Below are 17,203 nucleotides of genomic sequence, written 5' to 3'. Positions count from 1 at the left end.
AGATTTGGGGAGAACAAATTGTTTTTTTATAGTGTGCCATTGAAACGCTTCTCATCTCCTTTCCTGCACCTCAACGGGGAAACTAAAATGATGCTTACATGCAGAGTGTCTATACTATGACTAAAGAAAATGCTGATCAGTGCGAAAGATTTTCTTCGACTTAAAGCTGCTATAATCAAAATTTTCATTCTAACATTGGCTCAAATTGTTATGTGCATGTGAAAGGTGTTGCTTATGGTGACAGATCTACAGAGAGTTATCACCCACCGACTCTGCAGCCCCCCCCCCCCCCCCCCCCCCAGCTCCATGGAGCATTTAACATCTTTCTCTTCACTGTTTCAGTTCACTCTCACCGTTTTCGTCACCTTCTTTTCCAGCCACAGCAGGAAAACACACACAAAAACCCTCACTGCACAGACCAGCTCAGCACCATCAGCAGCGACATGAAGTTAACAGCTCGCTGGTGAACATAGTGGGGCTTTTGGCAACTAAATGTTTTTCCTCAGGAATTGGCAGAGAGCCAAACAGTTAAAAAAAAAAAAAAAAAAAAAAAAAAAAAGAAGGTTAATATTGCACTTACATTTATCAGGAAACAAAATGAATGAATGAATGTTGTTGCATATCTGCTGGATGTGAAGCTCGGCAACTGTTTGCATGGGTTTATCAGAGCTTTTCCTCTGAAAACTTCCTGCTAAAAAACAGTAAAGTTGAGGGCCCGACAGCTGAAACTCATTATCAAACTGCAGATTTGCTGCAGATTTGTGTGATAATTATCCCTGTTTTCATCACTCCGAGTGACTCTTTTCATATTGTCAAATTATTTTTACATTGTCATTTGATACATTAAAAATAACAACTACAGTGGATTTAGAATTTGATATGTCAGCATTATGTTTACTCTTATTTGTGATCAAAATGTCTTCAAAGGCTTGCAGACAAAAAAAAAAAAATCCAAAAGAGACAGGGCTGACAGAAGCCAGGCACAAAATAGAGTAAAATAAAGAATGCTTCACTAAAGCTGTGAGGAAGTATCTTATCTTTATTCCAAAATTACTGTCCTCCACTTCTTGATCACGTCAGCCCTTTTAATAGGACCAGCCTGCATGCAGCAACCGGAGGAATAAAGGTTAAGACTGTCAGCACTTCGAGAGGAATCCACTAACACCTCTGAGTGTGTCTTTGCATAGTGGAGCTTCATCGGGCTAAAAGCATAATTACTGTGTCAGCTAGTTGCTGGACCATTGATGCGTCTGTCATTCACGGTTTTGTCAGACTTTGTCTTCGCCTGCTGCAAGTGCACGAGTTTCTCTGAAATGAATGGCTATACTAATCCTAATATTACAGGGGGGGGACAAAGAGCCCCTCAATGACCCCTGAGAGCTCCATGGAAGCTGGTGGGGGATTTGTTTTTCCCCTGTGATGCCACTAGATGTCCTACAACCAACCACCAGCTGAATAGCTGCTGATAGAGTCTGTAGAAGCTGAGTCCGTCTGCATCTGTTAGATCTGACACCAAGTTTAATGGCTAATAAGTGCACACTGCTTGTGAATCTTGATCCCTCACTCTGATCAATCAGTGCGTGGACTGATGCTTCGGTGCTTCGAGGAAGAAACAATCATGTGTTGAGAGCTGTGCGTCATCGAGACCCCGGCGGCGGTGGCCGCGGTGCGTACTGCTTCTCCGTCGTGCCTCAGACCGGAGCGAGGGGGTCAGTGAGCGCACACCTATCACCGATCAGCGTGTTAATTGAATCCACCGACCACCCGAACCGTCGCGACCGGTGCGCCTCAACCCGGATGACCTCCGGAGTGACGCGTCTCTCCGGTGACAGTGCGGACGGAGCAGCGCCGGAGGAGATGCGCATATCTGCAGGTGCTCTAGCGCTGTCGTAAAACAAGAGACGGGAGCGAGTCAGCTATCGGTAAAGAGATGCCAGGGGTAACCAAGTACAATTTAGTCGATGACGCGCAGGATTTGAGGATCCCCATGCACAACGACGAGGTGTTCAAGCATGGGGTCTGCTTCGAGGCAAAGGTAAGGACCCTCTGCAACAGATACTCTCTGAGTGGCAGGGATAATTTAAGGCTTGAAAACCGGCCAAACATTTCAGATGAGAGCTGTTGATGTCACTGCTCGTGTAAGAACAACCACTATATGTTTTCCTCCACACGTTTATGTGATGCTGACGGTGTCTGTTGACAGTAGGATTTTTTGTCTACTTTGCATGACTTTGAAATGGTTGTGAATTAATCTTATTTGATACTTGCACGGAGACGTGTTGCTTTAACTGATAACTTAATAAGTGCTGACTTCATTTATTTCCTTTATGCCATGTTTTTGTAATACACTACCACATTACTACTTGTAATAGTTTATAATAAGTGAAGAGCAATCCTAGTAGTAAATTTTGGTCTTTGGCTTCTGCCAGCCAGCAAAATCAATCTAATAGTGTATAATATGGCTGCAACTAACTCTTAATTTCATTACTGATTAATCAGCCAATTATTATCTCAATCTCAATGAATTGTTTGGTCAGTAAAACATCAGAAAACGGTGGGAACCATTTGATGACATCAAATATCTTGCTTTGTCACATCAACAGTGCAACATGTGCAAGGAAAAGCAGCAATTCTCAAAATGTGAGAAGCAGGAGCCATCAAGTATTTGGTGTTTTTGATTAAAGATGCATTCGATCGATTAATCCACTGTTGCAGCTCTAGACTGTAATGATTTAGTCATAGAGGGGAATATTTACAAAAGCATGTGATATAAGCTGTCAAAACTGCAGTGCAAATAAACAATCTGTCAGCTAAGCACGCTCCACACAGTCAGTGGCATTCGCCCCCTCAAAGTGCCAATCATTAAACCTTTCTCTCACATTTTGCAGTACATTGGAAGTTTGGAGGTGGGTCGCCCCGGCAGCCGAATGGAGATAGTCGCTGCAATGAGGAGAATCCGAGTAAGACACTTAAATATGTGAATCCACACTGCTGAACTTGACCCCTGACCCCTTTAATCCACTCTCTCTCTCTCTCTCCTGTCTCACCTTGTGCACAGGATCCTCACTCCCCTCAACATCCTCTTTACACATAAATCACCAGTCTGAGTAAAACTACACACTCAGGCAGATTCAGTGGGCTGTCAGGAGTGATTTAAATCACATCAGGGTTCAGGGGCCAGATTTTATGGCTGAGGAGAGATACAGCGTGCAGGTTTATGCGTGATACCATTAGAAAACCCAACAGCTCTGGAGCCTCCCTTTAGATCAGACAAGGCCACTGGAAACACTAATGCCCTGTCATTACACATCACTGCAGTGTTACAGCCAGACACGAGGAGGAGAGGATTTAACTGCTTGTCAGCTGTTAGATCTAATCTAACAACCAAGTCATTGTGTCAACTCAGAGGTCGGACACATCCCCAGTGACACCCGGCAAGGACTAAATCCTGATCCCTCGAGTGCAGTGCAGTATAATGGCCATTTGATTGTACTGGCACAGATTTAGTGACATTTTATGTTTGAATTTCCTCACTGACACATCAGTCGGGAAACTCAATGATGTCTGAATTTTCTTTTTACATTTTTTACAATTTGTCATAATGCACTGAATGACAAACACTGCACAGCCGCTCAGAGTGGAAATTATGTGCACAACGAAAGCACAAGGTGATCCAAAGGCTGTTCAAGACCTCGCTGGCCACGTCTGTATTGAACCCTTTTCATCTCTCCTCAAAGACATTTTCACTAAATGTTGTGTGGCTCTTATCTAAAAGCAGAGTTTGGAAAATTATTGTCTGCAAGGCTTCAAATCAAAAATAGCAAATGGAAATAGACATGAAAACAGACAAAAAGGAAACACATGAAGAGACAAAGAAATATTTGCATAATAGTGCAATAACGACGTGATATTAAATGTGGGCAAGATTAAAATTGATAACATAAAAGCCTGCCTGTAAAGAGAGTGGGGGCTGTTTGTGAGCTCTGTCATGGCACTGTAATTAAGAGTCTCTGCTGCTGGCGAGACTCCCTCTGAATATTCAAAAGCTAACTTGTCCTCCAAGCTCTGACAGTGGCTCAGAGATAAGACTGGAGGTGAGTCGACACAACCTGGAGAGAAATAAGTTGTGCTGGGGGCCATTGTTAGTCTGAGTTAGCTTCAGGCTGACGTGCATGAAAATGTGGCGGCGACACTTCCTGTGTTCCACTTCGTCACTCTTGACAGCGGTGTGCGCGTGGAGGTGGATGGTCCTCTTGTCCCAGTTTGCACGAGGCTGCATTAGCCTGCATAACACATACACATTACAGGAGCGGTGTCCTTCACCTTCGCCCGAGCTCCGACTGCATGTGCAGGAAGACTCCCACACAGCAATAAGACGGATGGATTAGATGAGTGCGTTTGACAAGGTGGAAGGGGCCTTTGAATCTTCCGGTCACGGGCTTATGGACTTGCTCCAGATTCATTCGGGCTGAAATCGCCAGATATGCTGATAACAATTATCCCATTTCTTCCTCCCTGTGAGATTTCTTTTGTTCGGAAATGTCAATATAGGAGTGAGAAGAGAATAAAAGGTAGCGCTCGGTTGTTATTTTTACACAAACCAAAGAAAAGATGACAGAGAATATCGGAGTCTGTCACGCAGAGTGGGCGGCGGCTCGTCGCCGAAGAAGACCGCTGATTTCACAGACTTCATCTGATCAATTAATCATCTGATGTTGGACTGTGTGTTTTCAAAGCGGGCCGTGTTATTTCACATAGATTCTGGTTGTTCTTAGATCTCCGGGTGCTGATATTTGGAGCCTGAGCCTGCAGTGGAAGCAGAGGCTACAGGCTCCAGCATTAATCATGGAGAGGGATGAAAGTGTCCCACACATGTCTGCCTCCCTCTGGGAAGTCTGCCTTTGAAAGCTTAAACAGCTCCTAGGAACAGAAACTGACAGTTTCTCAGTGTTTACTCAACCTCAGATTTCCCATAAGAAGAAGACAGTCAAAAATATCTTTCTGTGTGCATGATCCCTTCTCTCTTTTCCCATATATCGTTTATCTAGTGTAAAAAGCTCCATCTCCGCAGGCCTGTGTCATATTTTAATGGCCGTCACATTGCTGACATGATAATCAGTTCGGTTTGACTTAACTTCTTTGGCCAACCTTCACTGTTATTTTGACTCTCCTTTTTCCTTCACAGTATGAATTCAAACTGAAGAATATAAAGAAAAAGAAGGTCAACATCGTCATATCCACTGATAGCATCAAAGTGATTCTGCGCAAAAAGAAGAAGGTCAGTCCTGTAACATGTGACTTTATTTCAGTTAGATCTTTTGTCTTTGTCACCGTCCACCCATGTGTTTTTTGTTTTTTGTTTTTCTTTTTGTTACAACAGAGAAAAGGGTGGTCGTGGGATGAGAACACCATCTTGGTAACCCAGGATCCCATCTACAGGTTGGCCCTGTGGATGTACATTTAATGAAAAAGCAAAGAACGTGGCCACTTGTAACCAACTCACTGACAAATCATGCATCGTTTTCCTGTTAACAGGATCTTCTACGTCTCACATGATGCCCAAGACTTGAAGATCTTCAGTTACATCGCGAGAGAGGGACAGAGCAACATTTTCCGCTGCAATGTGTTCAAGTCAAAGAGGAAAGTAGGTCTGATTCAAAATGTTTACAAGACGAGTCCAGTGAGATTCTGTAATTTCCTGATTGACGAAGAAAAGACGGAAACCAACAAATGAACTGATGCTACTATAGAATAAGTCTTTGTCAGAAGCATAAGCGATAAGCTCGATGTATCTTATTTCAGTATGTCATTGAGCTCCATTGTTGACCAAAAACTGCTAAAGCACAGCAGCCTCGCTGTTGCTCTGAGTCACTGACACTGTTTTAAACATGGGCACTGTAGCATATTTCCAGCCACTGCCACATACTCAGCACTCATTAAAGCACCAAATCCACTGCTGAAAAAAGGCCCCAAACAGGACGCAATCTATTGTGTCGTTAATGTTTACTAAAAACTAAAGAGCCCAGCAGCTTTAGGAAATTATTTAGCCTTTTTTGACAGTGAAAATATGTATTCCTGAGTCAGTGTCAGCAGTACTGTGTGTTCACTTGCTTTCTTGCTGAGATAGATGAGAAGATGGAAACAGCTCTGCTGTTTGTCCGAAGCTACAGGAAGCAGCTGGTTAGCTTAGCTTAGCATAAAGACTGGAAACAGGAGGAAACAGCTAGCCTGGCTGTGTCCGAAGGTAACGAAACCTGCCTACCATCACCTCTAAAGCTCACTAACATTATATCCCATTTGTTTCAAACAACATGACGGACAGGGCATGAGACAAACACATTGTCGGTTTTGGTGTAATCGTGGCTTTTGTTGACATTTACAGAAGGACAGAATATCCTCAGCTTTATCCCTTAAGTGGACCGCAAACAGCTTTGAACGATCAGTGTGTGTTTTATTTTGCTCTCCATCCTCTGTGCATAGCGTCTAATGATGGTTTTATGCCCGTTGTTTCAGTGATGTGTCCTCCTGCTGGACCACACGTGAACGCTTTCTCATGTGTGCTGTGACAAAATGCTTATGAAAATGAATGGCATGTTCTTCTCCCATCTCCACATATCTGCATATCAAGCAGAGACATTTTTTTTTTTTCCCTCCATGACAAAGACCGAGCATCAGTGAGGTTGACTCTCATCTCTTCACCATGGATACCAGACAGACAGTGACTTAGTGAAGCTGCATACTAATCATCCTGGTTGGAAGGGAGAAGAAGAGGGGCCTTTTCACTTAGCACTTTAAGACATTTTCACCACCGCTGAACGAACGCCCACCACATTGTCAGGGACACGGCCAGCGGTGCCTTGCTGCATCCCCGGGGCTGCGGAGCCTTATCTGAGCTTTGCAGACTAAGCGTGTGTGCTGAGTAGGAGGAGATGGACCAGCTGATAAGAGGAGATTTGATTTATTTTCATCATGTTGCTGCCCAGCAGGGCTTAGATGTCAGCTCATTACAGCTACAGAGCCTTTTGTGTTTGGCCTTTGGAGGGCTGGGAGTTTAATTTTTCAAATAAAATTACATTTTGGATCGATGGAGATAAATAATAAATCCCATGGCTTTATTCCTGCGTTATTTTCTTTTGCTATTTAACTTGATTGAACTAGTCTGAGATGCATTGACATATTGACTGAATGCCTTGAGGCAACATAATCCTCCTGAAGGAGATGACAGTGCTTTCATTTCAATGCTGCTTCTGCCACTATTCAATATAGAAAACACAAAAACTCACCTTTAGTGAGATTGAGGAAGGACATGGTGGATGAAGTTTAATTCCAGTGGATTTAGGATGCTGCCGCTGGTCTGTCTATTAGGACTTAAGGAAGAGAAGCCTGAAATCGATCAGAGAAGTGCTGGTGTCTCAAAGACGGCACTGATTTTTTTTGTCTATGTGTTCAGCTTAAGAAACACTGACAGCCACATTTGAGCCAGAACAAAATTAAATGTTGAATTTGTGTAATAACGATATTGAAGTTGATTTGAATAGATTTTTAAAAATATTTCTAGACAATATACATATATACAATGGAAACACTGCAACTACAACCATTATTTTCATTATTGATTATTTTCTCAATTATTCAGCCTCTAAAATCACAGTTTCCCAAAGCTCAACAGAATGGCCTCTAATTTCTGACTTACTCTAAATTAGCTGTCCCTGATGGATGACCCGATGATGCTCACACACCTACAGAGCTTCCAGCAAAAACAACAAACTCTGTCTTTACTCCCTCTGCCATCAAAGCTACTTGCTTCTGAAATAGACCGATCCATCACTGTGACAGCCCAGCGTATGCAGAGCAGACAGACAAGGACGAGCAGCTGGAGCCCTGTGCTCCTGATGTCTTCTGACTTTAATTTGGTCCCCTCCTACCCTCCCCTCTGTCTTCATTTTCACCTCCCATTCTGCCCCAGCAGCATTCCCCATTTTCTTCCTCCTACTATTGTGTCCATTTTTCATTTTCTTCCTCTTTCCCTGCTCACAAATGCACACTCATTCATCGATCTGCTTCTCTTCCTGTGCAACTCCTTTGGCACCTCATTTTCTCGCCTTCTGTGCCTCTTCATTCATTTCTGCATCCACCCTTGCTCTGCTCCTGCTGGTGCTTCCCCCGCCCCGGCTCTCCAAACCTCAACACACACACACACACACACACACACACACACACACACACACACACTTTTACTCTGTGTCCTCCCTTGCAGTCTCAGGCCATGAGGATTGTGCGAACGGTGGGTCAGGCGTTCGATGTGTGTCACCAGCTGACCCTGCAGCAGAAAAGCGATGACCAGGAGGATGAGGAGGGGAAGGCGGAGGAGTCAGAGGCAGTACCAGGTGACTCCCATCTGCACACACACGCACACATGCACACACACACACAAAATGACATCCACAAATCCGGTCCGCTCTCCCTCCACGTCTCTGTCTCTCTCTCCTTCTGTCACGCACACAAACTAAATCTCCTTTCTTCTCCTAACTTGGCCACACACACACACACTCCCCAGGCCTTCTTCTTCTTCATTCTCTCTCCCTCCTCCTTCCTCTCTCTCTCTCATAAACAAAACCCCTCAACGCCTGCAGAAACCAACAGTGGCGACTGAGCACACCTCCCCGAGAAAAGATGTCATTATCCAGCACTGATAGATTTTTTCAGCTGCTTGCCATGCTGCAGCTGCAGATCTGTTTTGGTGAGTCGTGCGAGCCATTGATCAAAGACTTTGTGAAGGCTTCTGCCAGCTCTTTGCCGGCTGCTGCTGCTGCTGCTGTCACCGCCTCTAGATATGTAGCAAACTCTAAAGCTCAAAGTAAAAACGACTTATATCTGTTTGATCTCTCTGCAGCAAAGAAGAGGTTTGCATTGTCAGAGGAGACTGACCTTGAAGCCACCACAGAGGAGAGCATTGAGTGCGTCTCTTCATCAGACCTGGAGAAGAGCAAAAAGGAAGAGCCTGTCGCTAACGATGGCAAGGTAGAGTCCAGACGTTGTCCTTGGCCAGTTCAGTGTTGCTCCTACAAAGCCCCGCCATTTTCTCACTGCATGAGAAGCACAGGAGGTGTTGAAGGTAACCCTCCAAAGTGTAATTTATGGACACATATGGCACCACTCTGTATGAGACGGCATCTGAAATATGGGGCTGTTAACACATTTTCATTATATATTATCATCTGCATCTGCCATTTGTTTTCTCAATCAATCAATTGCTTGGTGCAGAAAAAGTCTGAAGATCACGACCAGCTTCCCTCACAGTTGTCCTTAAACTCAAAACAACGTTTTCAAATCACTGGTTTTGTCCGACCAGCAGTCCAAAAGCCAGAAATCTTAAAAAACAGCCAAGGATCAAGGATAAAACAGGGGAAACACGATGTATTTTTGGCAGCGCAAACTTTTTGGTTTTCCAATATTTTAGAAAAGGATTGATCTAAAAAGTCTGAAATGTCCTGTCAGAAAATAATTCTGGGCCGCTCACGGAGTCATGATGAAAGTTCGGCCTCGTATGGAGCCATATGAAAACCACTGAGGGTGTCTGAGCCACTGAGGGATGTAGAGCTTGTTTGTGAAGAAAAGCTCCGCGGAGCTGTTCAATATTAATGTGATGAGTGATGATTTATTAATGGAAATATAGCAAGGTTTACTGGTGCCGCTCCGCTAATCCTGAGATGTCGAACAAGCGGCTATCTGCTCTCTGATGTTTGTCAGCTCAGCTCTCTGTGGCACTGTCAGCTTTACCACCAAACACGGAAAACTCATGTAGGCGAGGGGTTAATTGGCTTGAATTGAATTTTACATCTAATTACACGTTTACCTGAGAGATAATTGTCCTTATTATTTCAATATGTAGTTCTGCCTCAATTAAACATCAATATTTCATGTGTCCAAATCTCACCGGCATTTTCTCCCTCTCCCGTGTGCAATTTGAAGGCCAAGTGTCCTGCACAGTCCAGTATTAACGACAGGAGAATCCACCGTATTGATCTCCCATCTCGGACATGACAGATAAGTCGTGTCCTTCATGGCTGCTCTTCCCACAGCAGCACTCTAACATAATTGCGTGAGTCATATTTCCTGAATGGTTGAACCATCTAACAGCAGCCCGTCCAGTCAATCTGTAGATCATTACTGTATAGATTCCCCTGATGGAACCCCCATTAAAACACCATCTTCAGAATGAGATTAAATGATGCTCCTCTGTGCTTTGTATTCGACCACCGATTTCTTTGACGTAACTGGAGTAAACTGCACAGTGTGATTGATTTATCATGTTTGTGTTGTGGAGCCTCGATCCAACTGCCCACCTCTTGGGAAAATGAAATCCTGTTAAACTCTCCGCATTAGATCTTAACTTAAAGCTGCTGTAATCAACACATTCATATTAAAAGTGGACCACAGGACTGCGTGCATGTGAAAGGAGTCGCTCGTAATGACAGACTCTCTGCAGTTCCTCTCAGCTCCACGGAGCGTTTTGGCGTCGTTCAGCTCATTGTTTTGGTTTTACAGCAACCACTTAAATAAGGCTAACACGTTAGCCAACTTAAACAGTGCCGCTACCCACAGAGCTGTATTGTGAGTGTATGTGTGTCACTGACCTGAAACTACAATAAGATATTTCTATCTTCAGCTTGCACAAAGGCAGCAGAGAATGATTTAACGTAAGCCTGAAACGTCCGTAAATGTCACGCTTTGGTGTCAGCCTGTGAAAGTCAAAGGCCGGGCGCTTCTTTCTCACAGCTTACTCGTAATTCAAGTGGAAATCTATGACAGAAGCAGGCAGCAACACGAAATGTTCCATCAACGGCAGCCTCAATAGAACACCCACAACTTCTTTATTGATCTTCCTTTGGTGTGAGATACAAGTGCCTCTTTCATCATTTTTTTTTTTTTTTTAATTTATACAGTCTGACACGGTAGATGTAGCAGCGATGCCTCTCCGTCTCTCTACCTAAAAGCTTACTTCACTTCACCCTGTCCACCTGCGCTGCATGCAGCTCAAACAAACACAGATCAGTGCCGGTCAGAGTTATTTTTGGAAACTGTTCGAAATCAAATCACGAGCTAAAGTAGCATTGTAGCTCAGTACTGACAGAGACGGACTGTCAAAGCACGTCTTTAGATGTGTCTCCACACACAGGCTCTCGTGATGTTTTTTTCTTTCCATATGCAAGATTTGTGTTTCTATTCATTTTGGCAGCATTGTTGCTGCCGAGGGTCCGTTGCTGTGGAGGTTTTTAATTAACTGTTCAAGCATGACACATGTCATGTTCAGGACTGTTTTTCCTCATATTTCTAGTGATTAAACTCATATTTCTGTGGGTGTTGCTTATGTTTTTATGTGTTCATGGTGGCTATGAAAAAAGCACATTTATGGCCACATGTAAGGAAATGAGAACTCCTCTTTCACATTACTTTAACTTTTTGATGCTGTTAGTAGTATTAAGTAGTCCAGTTTACTGTCATCTCTGCTGTAGGTGTCCAGTGACCCATCTCTCCTGCTGAGCTCCCCCATCCTTGGAGCCTCTGTGTCGGCTCAGTCGGCAGCAGAGGCTCCCTGCTCTGAAGAGCACCAGGTCCAGCTCCTCCAGAAACAACTGCAGCAGCAGGAACAACAGGCGCTGGCAGCTTCAGCACAGGTACTGATGGCAGTTGCTCTTGGAACCACATCTATGATGTTTATCTCTCTTTCTTTCTGACTTTTTGTTCCTGATGGAGCATCTAATGGCAGCATTTCTCTATACAGTGTTTGCTGAGTTCATTCAAGTGCAAAGCCTTTTATCAAAGATAACAACACAAGCGCTGCAGGACATCCTAAACAGACCCGAAATATATATGCACAGAACATACATTAAAGATCAACCAGCCCGTACACCACAGTATACAGTATAATCTCATCATTTAAACAGGTTGTAGCTTAAAAGAATATAAGAACGTGTCAAGTTCTGCTCCCCAGGATCACAGATGTTGTTTATTGTCCCAGACTTTGATGCTGATGCTGCTCACAGGTCGTTTCTCTTCATTGATCCATCTGTTCTGTGCTGCTGAAGACTCAGATACCAGTAACATCAGCTCCCATTGTTTCCCTCACTGTAGTTTCTGTGGTTGCCATGGTCACACGGTGAGCCGCCGCAGCAGGTTGAAAAAGTTGAACCAGCATAAACTCTGAAGAGTGATGCACATGGACAAGGGCGAGAGCTGCCGCTGTGTTTACCTTGAAAGCAACGGAGCTGTCTGAACTCAGCATGTCAGAAGTATCGATACTTCCACATGTTAGCGACACCACATGTAAAACGATATGATTTCCGTTATTATACAGTATCAAAAGTACTAAAGCTATTTTTTTAAAAAAGACAGATCTAGAATCAGATTTTCAACACAAGGCTGCACAGATGAAACATCGGGAAGGAAAGTCAGCTGGTCCTTGGCCTTTACTGTTAACATTATTAGCAAAGTGCTGGTATGTCTTCAGTGTTTTTTCTGTTCCAGCACTGTCTGAAGGTTGTTTCTATCCTATTTTATGTGCCTCAGACCTTTTCTTCTTTTTGTCCTGGTATGGAAAGATGGAAAGAGGTATCAAGTGTTGTTTTTTTTTCTTCTAGTATCGGAGTGTAAAATTCTGGTATGGGGACATTAGTCTGAACATTAAGAGGCTACAGCCATGTTAGTGGCTCTGTGCAGCTGTATTTAATGCGTACATACTACTTGGACACTGTGGTGCTCTGAGCTGAACGCTAACATCAGCATGTTATTGTGCGCACAATGGCAATGCTAATAACATGCTAATGTAAAGCAGGTTTATTGCGTATACTATGGTCATGATTCTTAGTTTAGTGTGTTAGCATGCTAATAATTGCTGATTTGAATAAACCCCAAAGCTGATGCTGATGGGAATGTGGTAATAGGTCATAAATCAGAGTATTGGACAAATTCATATTCTGACTGGATGGGCTGAGATGAACTGCTGAAGGATCACCACAGTTATTATAATTCATCCTGAGGAGAACACAAATGTGGACCACATTTAATGGCAATCTATGTCATAGTTGTTGACACATTTCACTAAAAACGACAAGCATTAACCTGCTGGTCACTCGAGAGAAAAATTCAGGGATCATTAAAGTCGGAGGGATTCAGCCTCTTGGAGATATTTTAGTCTGGACCAAACAACCAACTGACAGTGCCATCCATAGAGCTGCGAGCATGGCTAGAAACATATTACTTATAGATCAGACTTAACTTGAGCAGAATTAACTCATTTAAGAGCAGATTTGTTTGATGAATGTCTGCTTAACAAGAGGAACAGTTGTATTAAACTGAACATCAAAATCCCCTAATTATGAATACTGGAAACGTTCATGTTGCTTGACACAAAACTCTCCGAACACATAATGAAACAAAAATCAGGCAAATTAGAAAAAAAACAACAACTTTGATTTAATCTGGAGAATGAGGCGCTATTTCCATTTTCAATCAGTGGTGTGTTCAATATGAAGATATTTCAGGTTATTAAATTCTTTCATTCCGCTAACTTTCACATAACCTTCTGAAAAGTTTCTCATCAAATCAAATATGCGCGAGTCGGGGTTTCAAGGCCTTTGGAGATTTGAAGCAAACCTTTTGTGAGTTTTAGAGTTTCTAACTTCTTTTGGCCAGTCACGTTCACAGACACTGATTCCTAATGATGTGTCATTAGTGTCTAAAGAGGGAAACTTTTGACTTTGAACGAGCTCCAAACATAAAAGTCACTGCAGAATTTAATTAGCAGATTTTCTCCTAACGACAGCGTGGGTTTTAATAAACGTCTGTGTCTAATGAGAACAAATAAAAGAGCATCACAAAAAGGCAAGAATCCATCCAATTTATTTTTTTTTTCAGTTTAGGTTTGCATGTGTGTTTGTGTGTGTGTGTTCTTAATGATGTGTGTGTGGGTCTGCTCAGGTCCACGTGCTCCAGGAGCAGCTGTCAGTGGAGGTGTGTGCGCGGACCGATGCCCAGGCCAGAGTGCAGAGGCTGCTGCAGCAGAACACCGACCTGCTGCAACACATTTCCCTGCTGGTCAAACAGATCCAGGAACTGGAGCTCAAAGCTGCTGGCCACTTAACCTCCAGTGAGAGGCTATCTTGCTACAGTTTGTATTTTGTTTTGTTGTATTGACTCAAATCTTCTTCTACTTCCATGTTTTCCCTTCTGCTAATTTCCATCAGAAGATCCTTTTCTGAGTTTGTTCCTTTTCCTTTCATCTCGTTCTTTCCTTGCCGCCTTCCTGTCGTTATGGCTCCTTTTCTCACCCAATTCTGGCACGCAATTAATTATCCCCATGGCAGCTCTCTCAGAGGACTCAGTTCTGCTCTCTGCTCTCCTCTCCCTGCATTTAGCCAGTGGCAGCATGGTGCCATATACTCATAAATTATCAAATGCTGTCAGCACAGACGTCACCTCGCTCCGTATAATCTCATCTGCTTTGCTCAAACCTCTCGTCTCATGTCCTCTCTGTTAACATGTAAGAACAAGAAATTCTCTCTGTGCTTTATAATATTACACATGCTTCTTTTGATATTTTGTCTCTGTCCTTAGTGGGTTCCCAGGACAGTCTTCTGGAGATCACATTCCGTGCCAAGCCCCCCAGCACGCCTCATGAACCCCTCACTTCTTCCTCATCTACGGGCGCTTTAGCTGCTCAGACCCTGCTCCCCATTAGTGACGGTGCCTGGGTCTCCACCCTCCCCGGACCCTGCTCTCCAGGCACCGTGGGCACTGACACCAGCCCTCTGGGGCTCAGCGGCAGTGGAGTTCGGCTCGAGTGCTTCCGCTTCTCCTCCCGGGGGCCAGATGGTCAGGAGCAGGGCCAGGATACAGGGGAGACTCCCAGCGACGGAGCCCCGGATGAAAGCTCGCTGCTGGGGGAGCAGGTCCTGGGAGCCCTGGAGCTGCTCCGGTTTAGGGAGTCGGGGATCGGATCAGAGTATGAATCAAACACAGACGAGAGCGATGACCGGGACAGCTGGGGGCAGGGGGAGGCAGTGGGGGCAGATGGCGCCGCTCGACTCTTAAACGTGCTGAATGCAGAGAATCTGCCGGACTGCTTAGGGGACGAGATGGCTGTGTAGTGGTGCTCTTAAAGCTGCACAAGGCAACATTGCACTTCTGGGTGAAATTCAGAATCTGAAGGACTTAATCACACAGAAATCATCTCTTGTGACATCCGTAAACTGCAATTATTTGTGTCTCATACTGGACAGAGCGCAGTTTTTTAATTTTGAACCTTTAACAGTGCTGCCTCCTGTGCATTGAGACAACGTGTGAGTGGTGGAACTCATGAGATTAAATAATAAATCACAAAATAATTGATTATATGATATTAATGATTTCATAAAAACAATCTTTGGATAAAAATTTGATCAAACTCTATCACTCATTACATGCCTCTGACTGTATGAATGTTCAATTATAAATACTCGCACCAAATAACAACATTTTACAGTAATAATAAGTAATAATAATAGTACCTTACAGAACCTTTAAAGATGTTTAACAAATCCAGTGTGTTTCTATCAAATCAAAAATACCTTTATCAATTAAATTTAAACAAGAGTCTACAGCCATGCTAACACTAAGTAAGAATGTAAGTATGTAAGGCAGAGCTGAACGCTAACATCAGCATAATAAACATGAATAACGTTTACCATGTTCACACGTTACAACAGTTTAGTGTGTTAATATGCAAATATATGCAAATTAGTGATAAACACAAAGTGCAGATCGGCTGATGACAGTTTTGCTGGTATTTGGTCATAATTTAAAGTATCAGACAAATTGAAATTTTGACCTGAGAGTAAATTATCACACATCAGTGCAATTACACCTTTGATAATAAATGTTTTTGCAATCAAATGTTCTTGAGTTCCACACCACATACACAAGATATTAAAGTTAAAGAATGTCTTTAGTATTTCTGTGTTTCTCAGTTCCATTGTGACTCCAAAGCCAAAAAAAAATCGACTCTTACCACTTCTATTACTTGTAGATATGGATTAGAGACTGTGCAGCTTTGTCCAAACCCTGAGCTGTCAGGTGGTATAAACACTGTGGTGTTCCTCTGTCTGTGTGTTACATACTGTGCGCGTGTCAGCTTGATGATTGTTGTACCTTGCGTACGTTCGGTTCCCTGACTTGGCGCCATCTCCACTCGCTGGGCTTGTCGCACTGTGGTTGTGTCTATGTTTATGGATTTGTGGCACATCCGGCATGGTCATGTTCATTTTTGCTGTTTTCTAATGACGGCCTGTGAAGAAAAGTGTGTCTGGATATGCTAATGCATTTTTTGGACTGTGAAAATTAAAACCTTACTGTGCTCGTTCTGACACGTAATCTGTTATTACACACGGGTTTAAAAATGTGCATGTATCTGTCACAGTATGATTTTTTTTTTCCTCTTTTTAATACACTGTATATAGTTTGACTAATTATATGCACCGCATAAAATACATAGCATGGTTTTATTCTCACTAGCCTTCATCCTGTTTTATATTATTAAAGATATTCTGATAAGGTGACGCTGTGTCTCAGAGGGAAACTGTGTGCACATGCTGCCACAGTCTTGTCTGCTCAAAAGAGAAGCCACCACTTAGTGCAAACATTATTTCTTAATGCTGTATTGCGGCAACGATAAACTGCTGCATCACTGTTGCGCCACCCTTCAAAGGAGGAGAAATACAAATTCAGAGAAAGATAGAGGCATATGACACTTCTGGACTCATTTCATATTCTTCTGGCTAGCTGTCGCACCAGCTCCACCTCGCTGACAGTGAGCCAGCTCTTTGAATCGCTGAATTGGGGGACGTGTCTTTGAGCTCTTTCCAGAATCAATAAATCTCTCCTGTTTCTCTTCCTCTTCCTCACTCACCTTCCTCCACTCTTTCCCCTGAAGCTTGTCACCTCTTTCCCGCTCTCTTGCACTCACAGTCTGTCTGCTGCAGCCAGATTTCTCTCTCAATCTCTGTCATTTCTCTCCAAGGTTACATCAGTCCACGTGAAGTTTACTAAAAATGAAAGTGCACTGAAATCAGAGTTTGTCCTTGTAGAATTACAAGCCCTTTCTCAAACGGCGTCTGGTGTCATGATATGTTCATTGCATTTGGTGTGAGTTGTGAATTGCTGAAGT

At 43.3% G+C, this 17,203-nt stretch overlaps 1 protein-coding gene across 1 annotated transcript; it reads left to right on the top strand.

Annotated features, from left to right (window-relative positions):
• The first annotated feature begins 1,418 nt into the window (after window positions 1–1,418).
• Window positions 1,419–16,784, top strand: LOC143329593 (carboxyl-terminal PDZ ligand of neuronal nitric oxide synthase protein-like). The gene is made up of 10 exons (XM_076745572.1): window positions 1,419–2,035; window positions 2,889–2,960; window positions 5,186–5,278; window positions 5,381–5,439; window positions 5,536–5,644; window positions 8,258–8,387; window positions 8,894–9,021; window positions 11,517–11,678; window positions 13,981–14,149; window positions 14,617–16,784. Exons 1-10 carry the CDS (start codon window positions 1,931–1,933, stop codon window positions 15,147–15,149), a joined length of 1,560 nt encoding a protein of 519 aa, XP_076601687.1. The 5' UTR covers window positions 1,419–1,930; the 3' UTR covers window positions 15,150–16,784.
• Window positions 16,785–17,203: the final 419 nt, after the last annotated feature.

Source organism: Chaetodon auriga, chromosome 12 (genome assembly GCF_051107435.1).
Source record: "Chaetodon auriga isolate fChaAug3 chromosome 12, fChaAug3.hap1, whole genome shotgun sequence".
Taxonomy (NCBI): Eukaryota; Metazoa; Chordata; class Actinopteri; order Chaetodontiformes; family Chaetodontidae; genus Chaetodon; species Chaetodon auriga.
Note: the sequence above shows the minus strand (reverse complement) of the source record. Positions and strands in the feature narration are given on the sequence as shown.

What these genes read in the sequence shown, in the direction of transcription:
- LOC143329593 (XM_076745572.1), top strand. Translation starts at nt 1,931, where the DNA reads ATGCCAGGGGTAACCAAGTACAATTTAGTCGATGACGCGCAGGATTTG. An exon ending in CTGCAATGAGGAGAATCCGA is followed by an intron (nt 2,961 to 5,185) that starts GTAAGACACTTA and finishes TTTCCTTCACAG; the next exon opens with TATGAATTCAAACTGAAGAA. An exon ending in TTCTGCGCAAAAAGAAGAAG is followed by an intron (nt 5,279 to 5,380) that starts GTCAGTCCTGTA and finishes TTGTTACAACAG; the next exon opens with AGAAAAGGGTGGTCGTGGGA.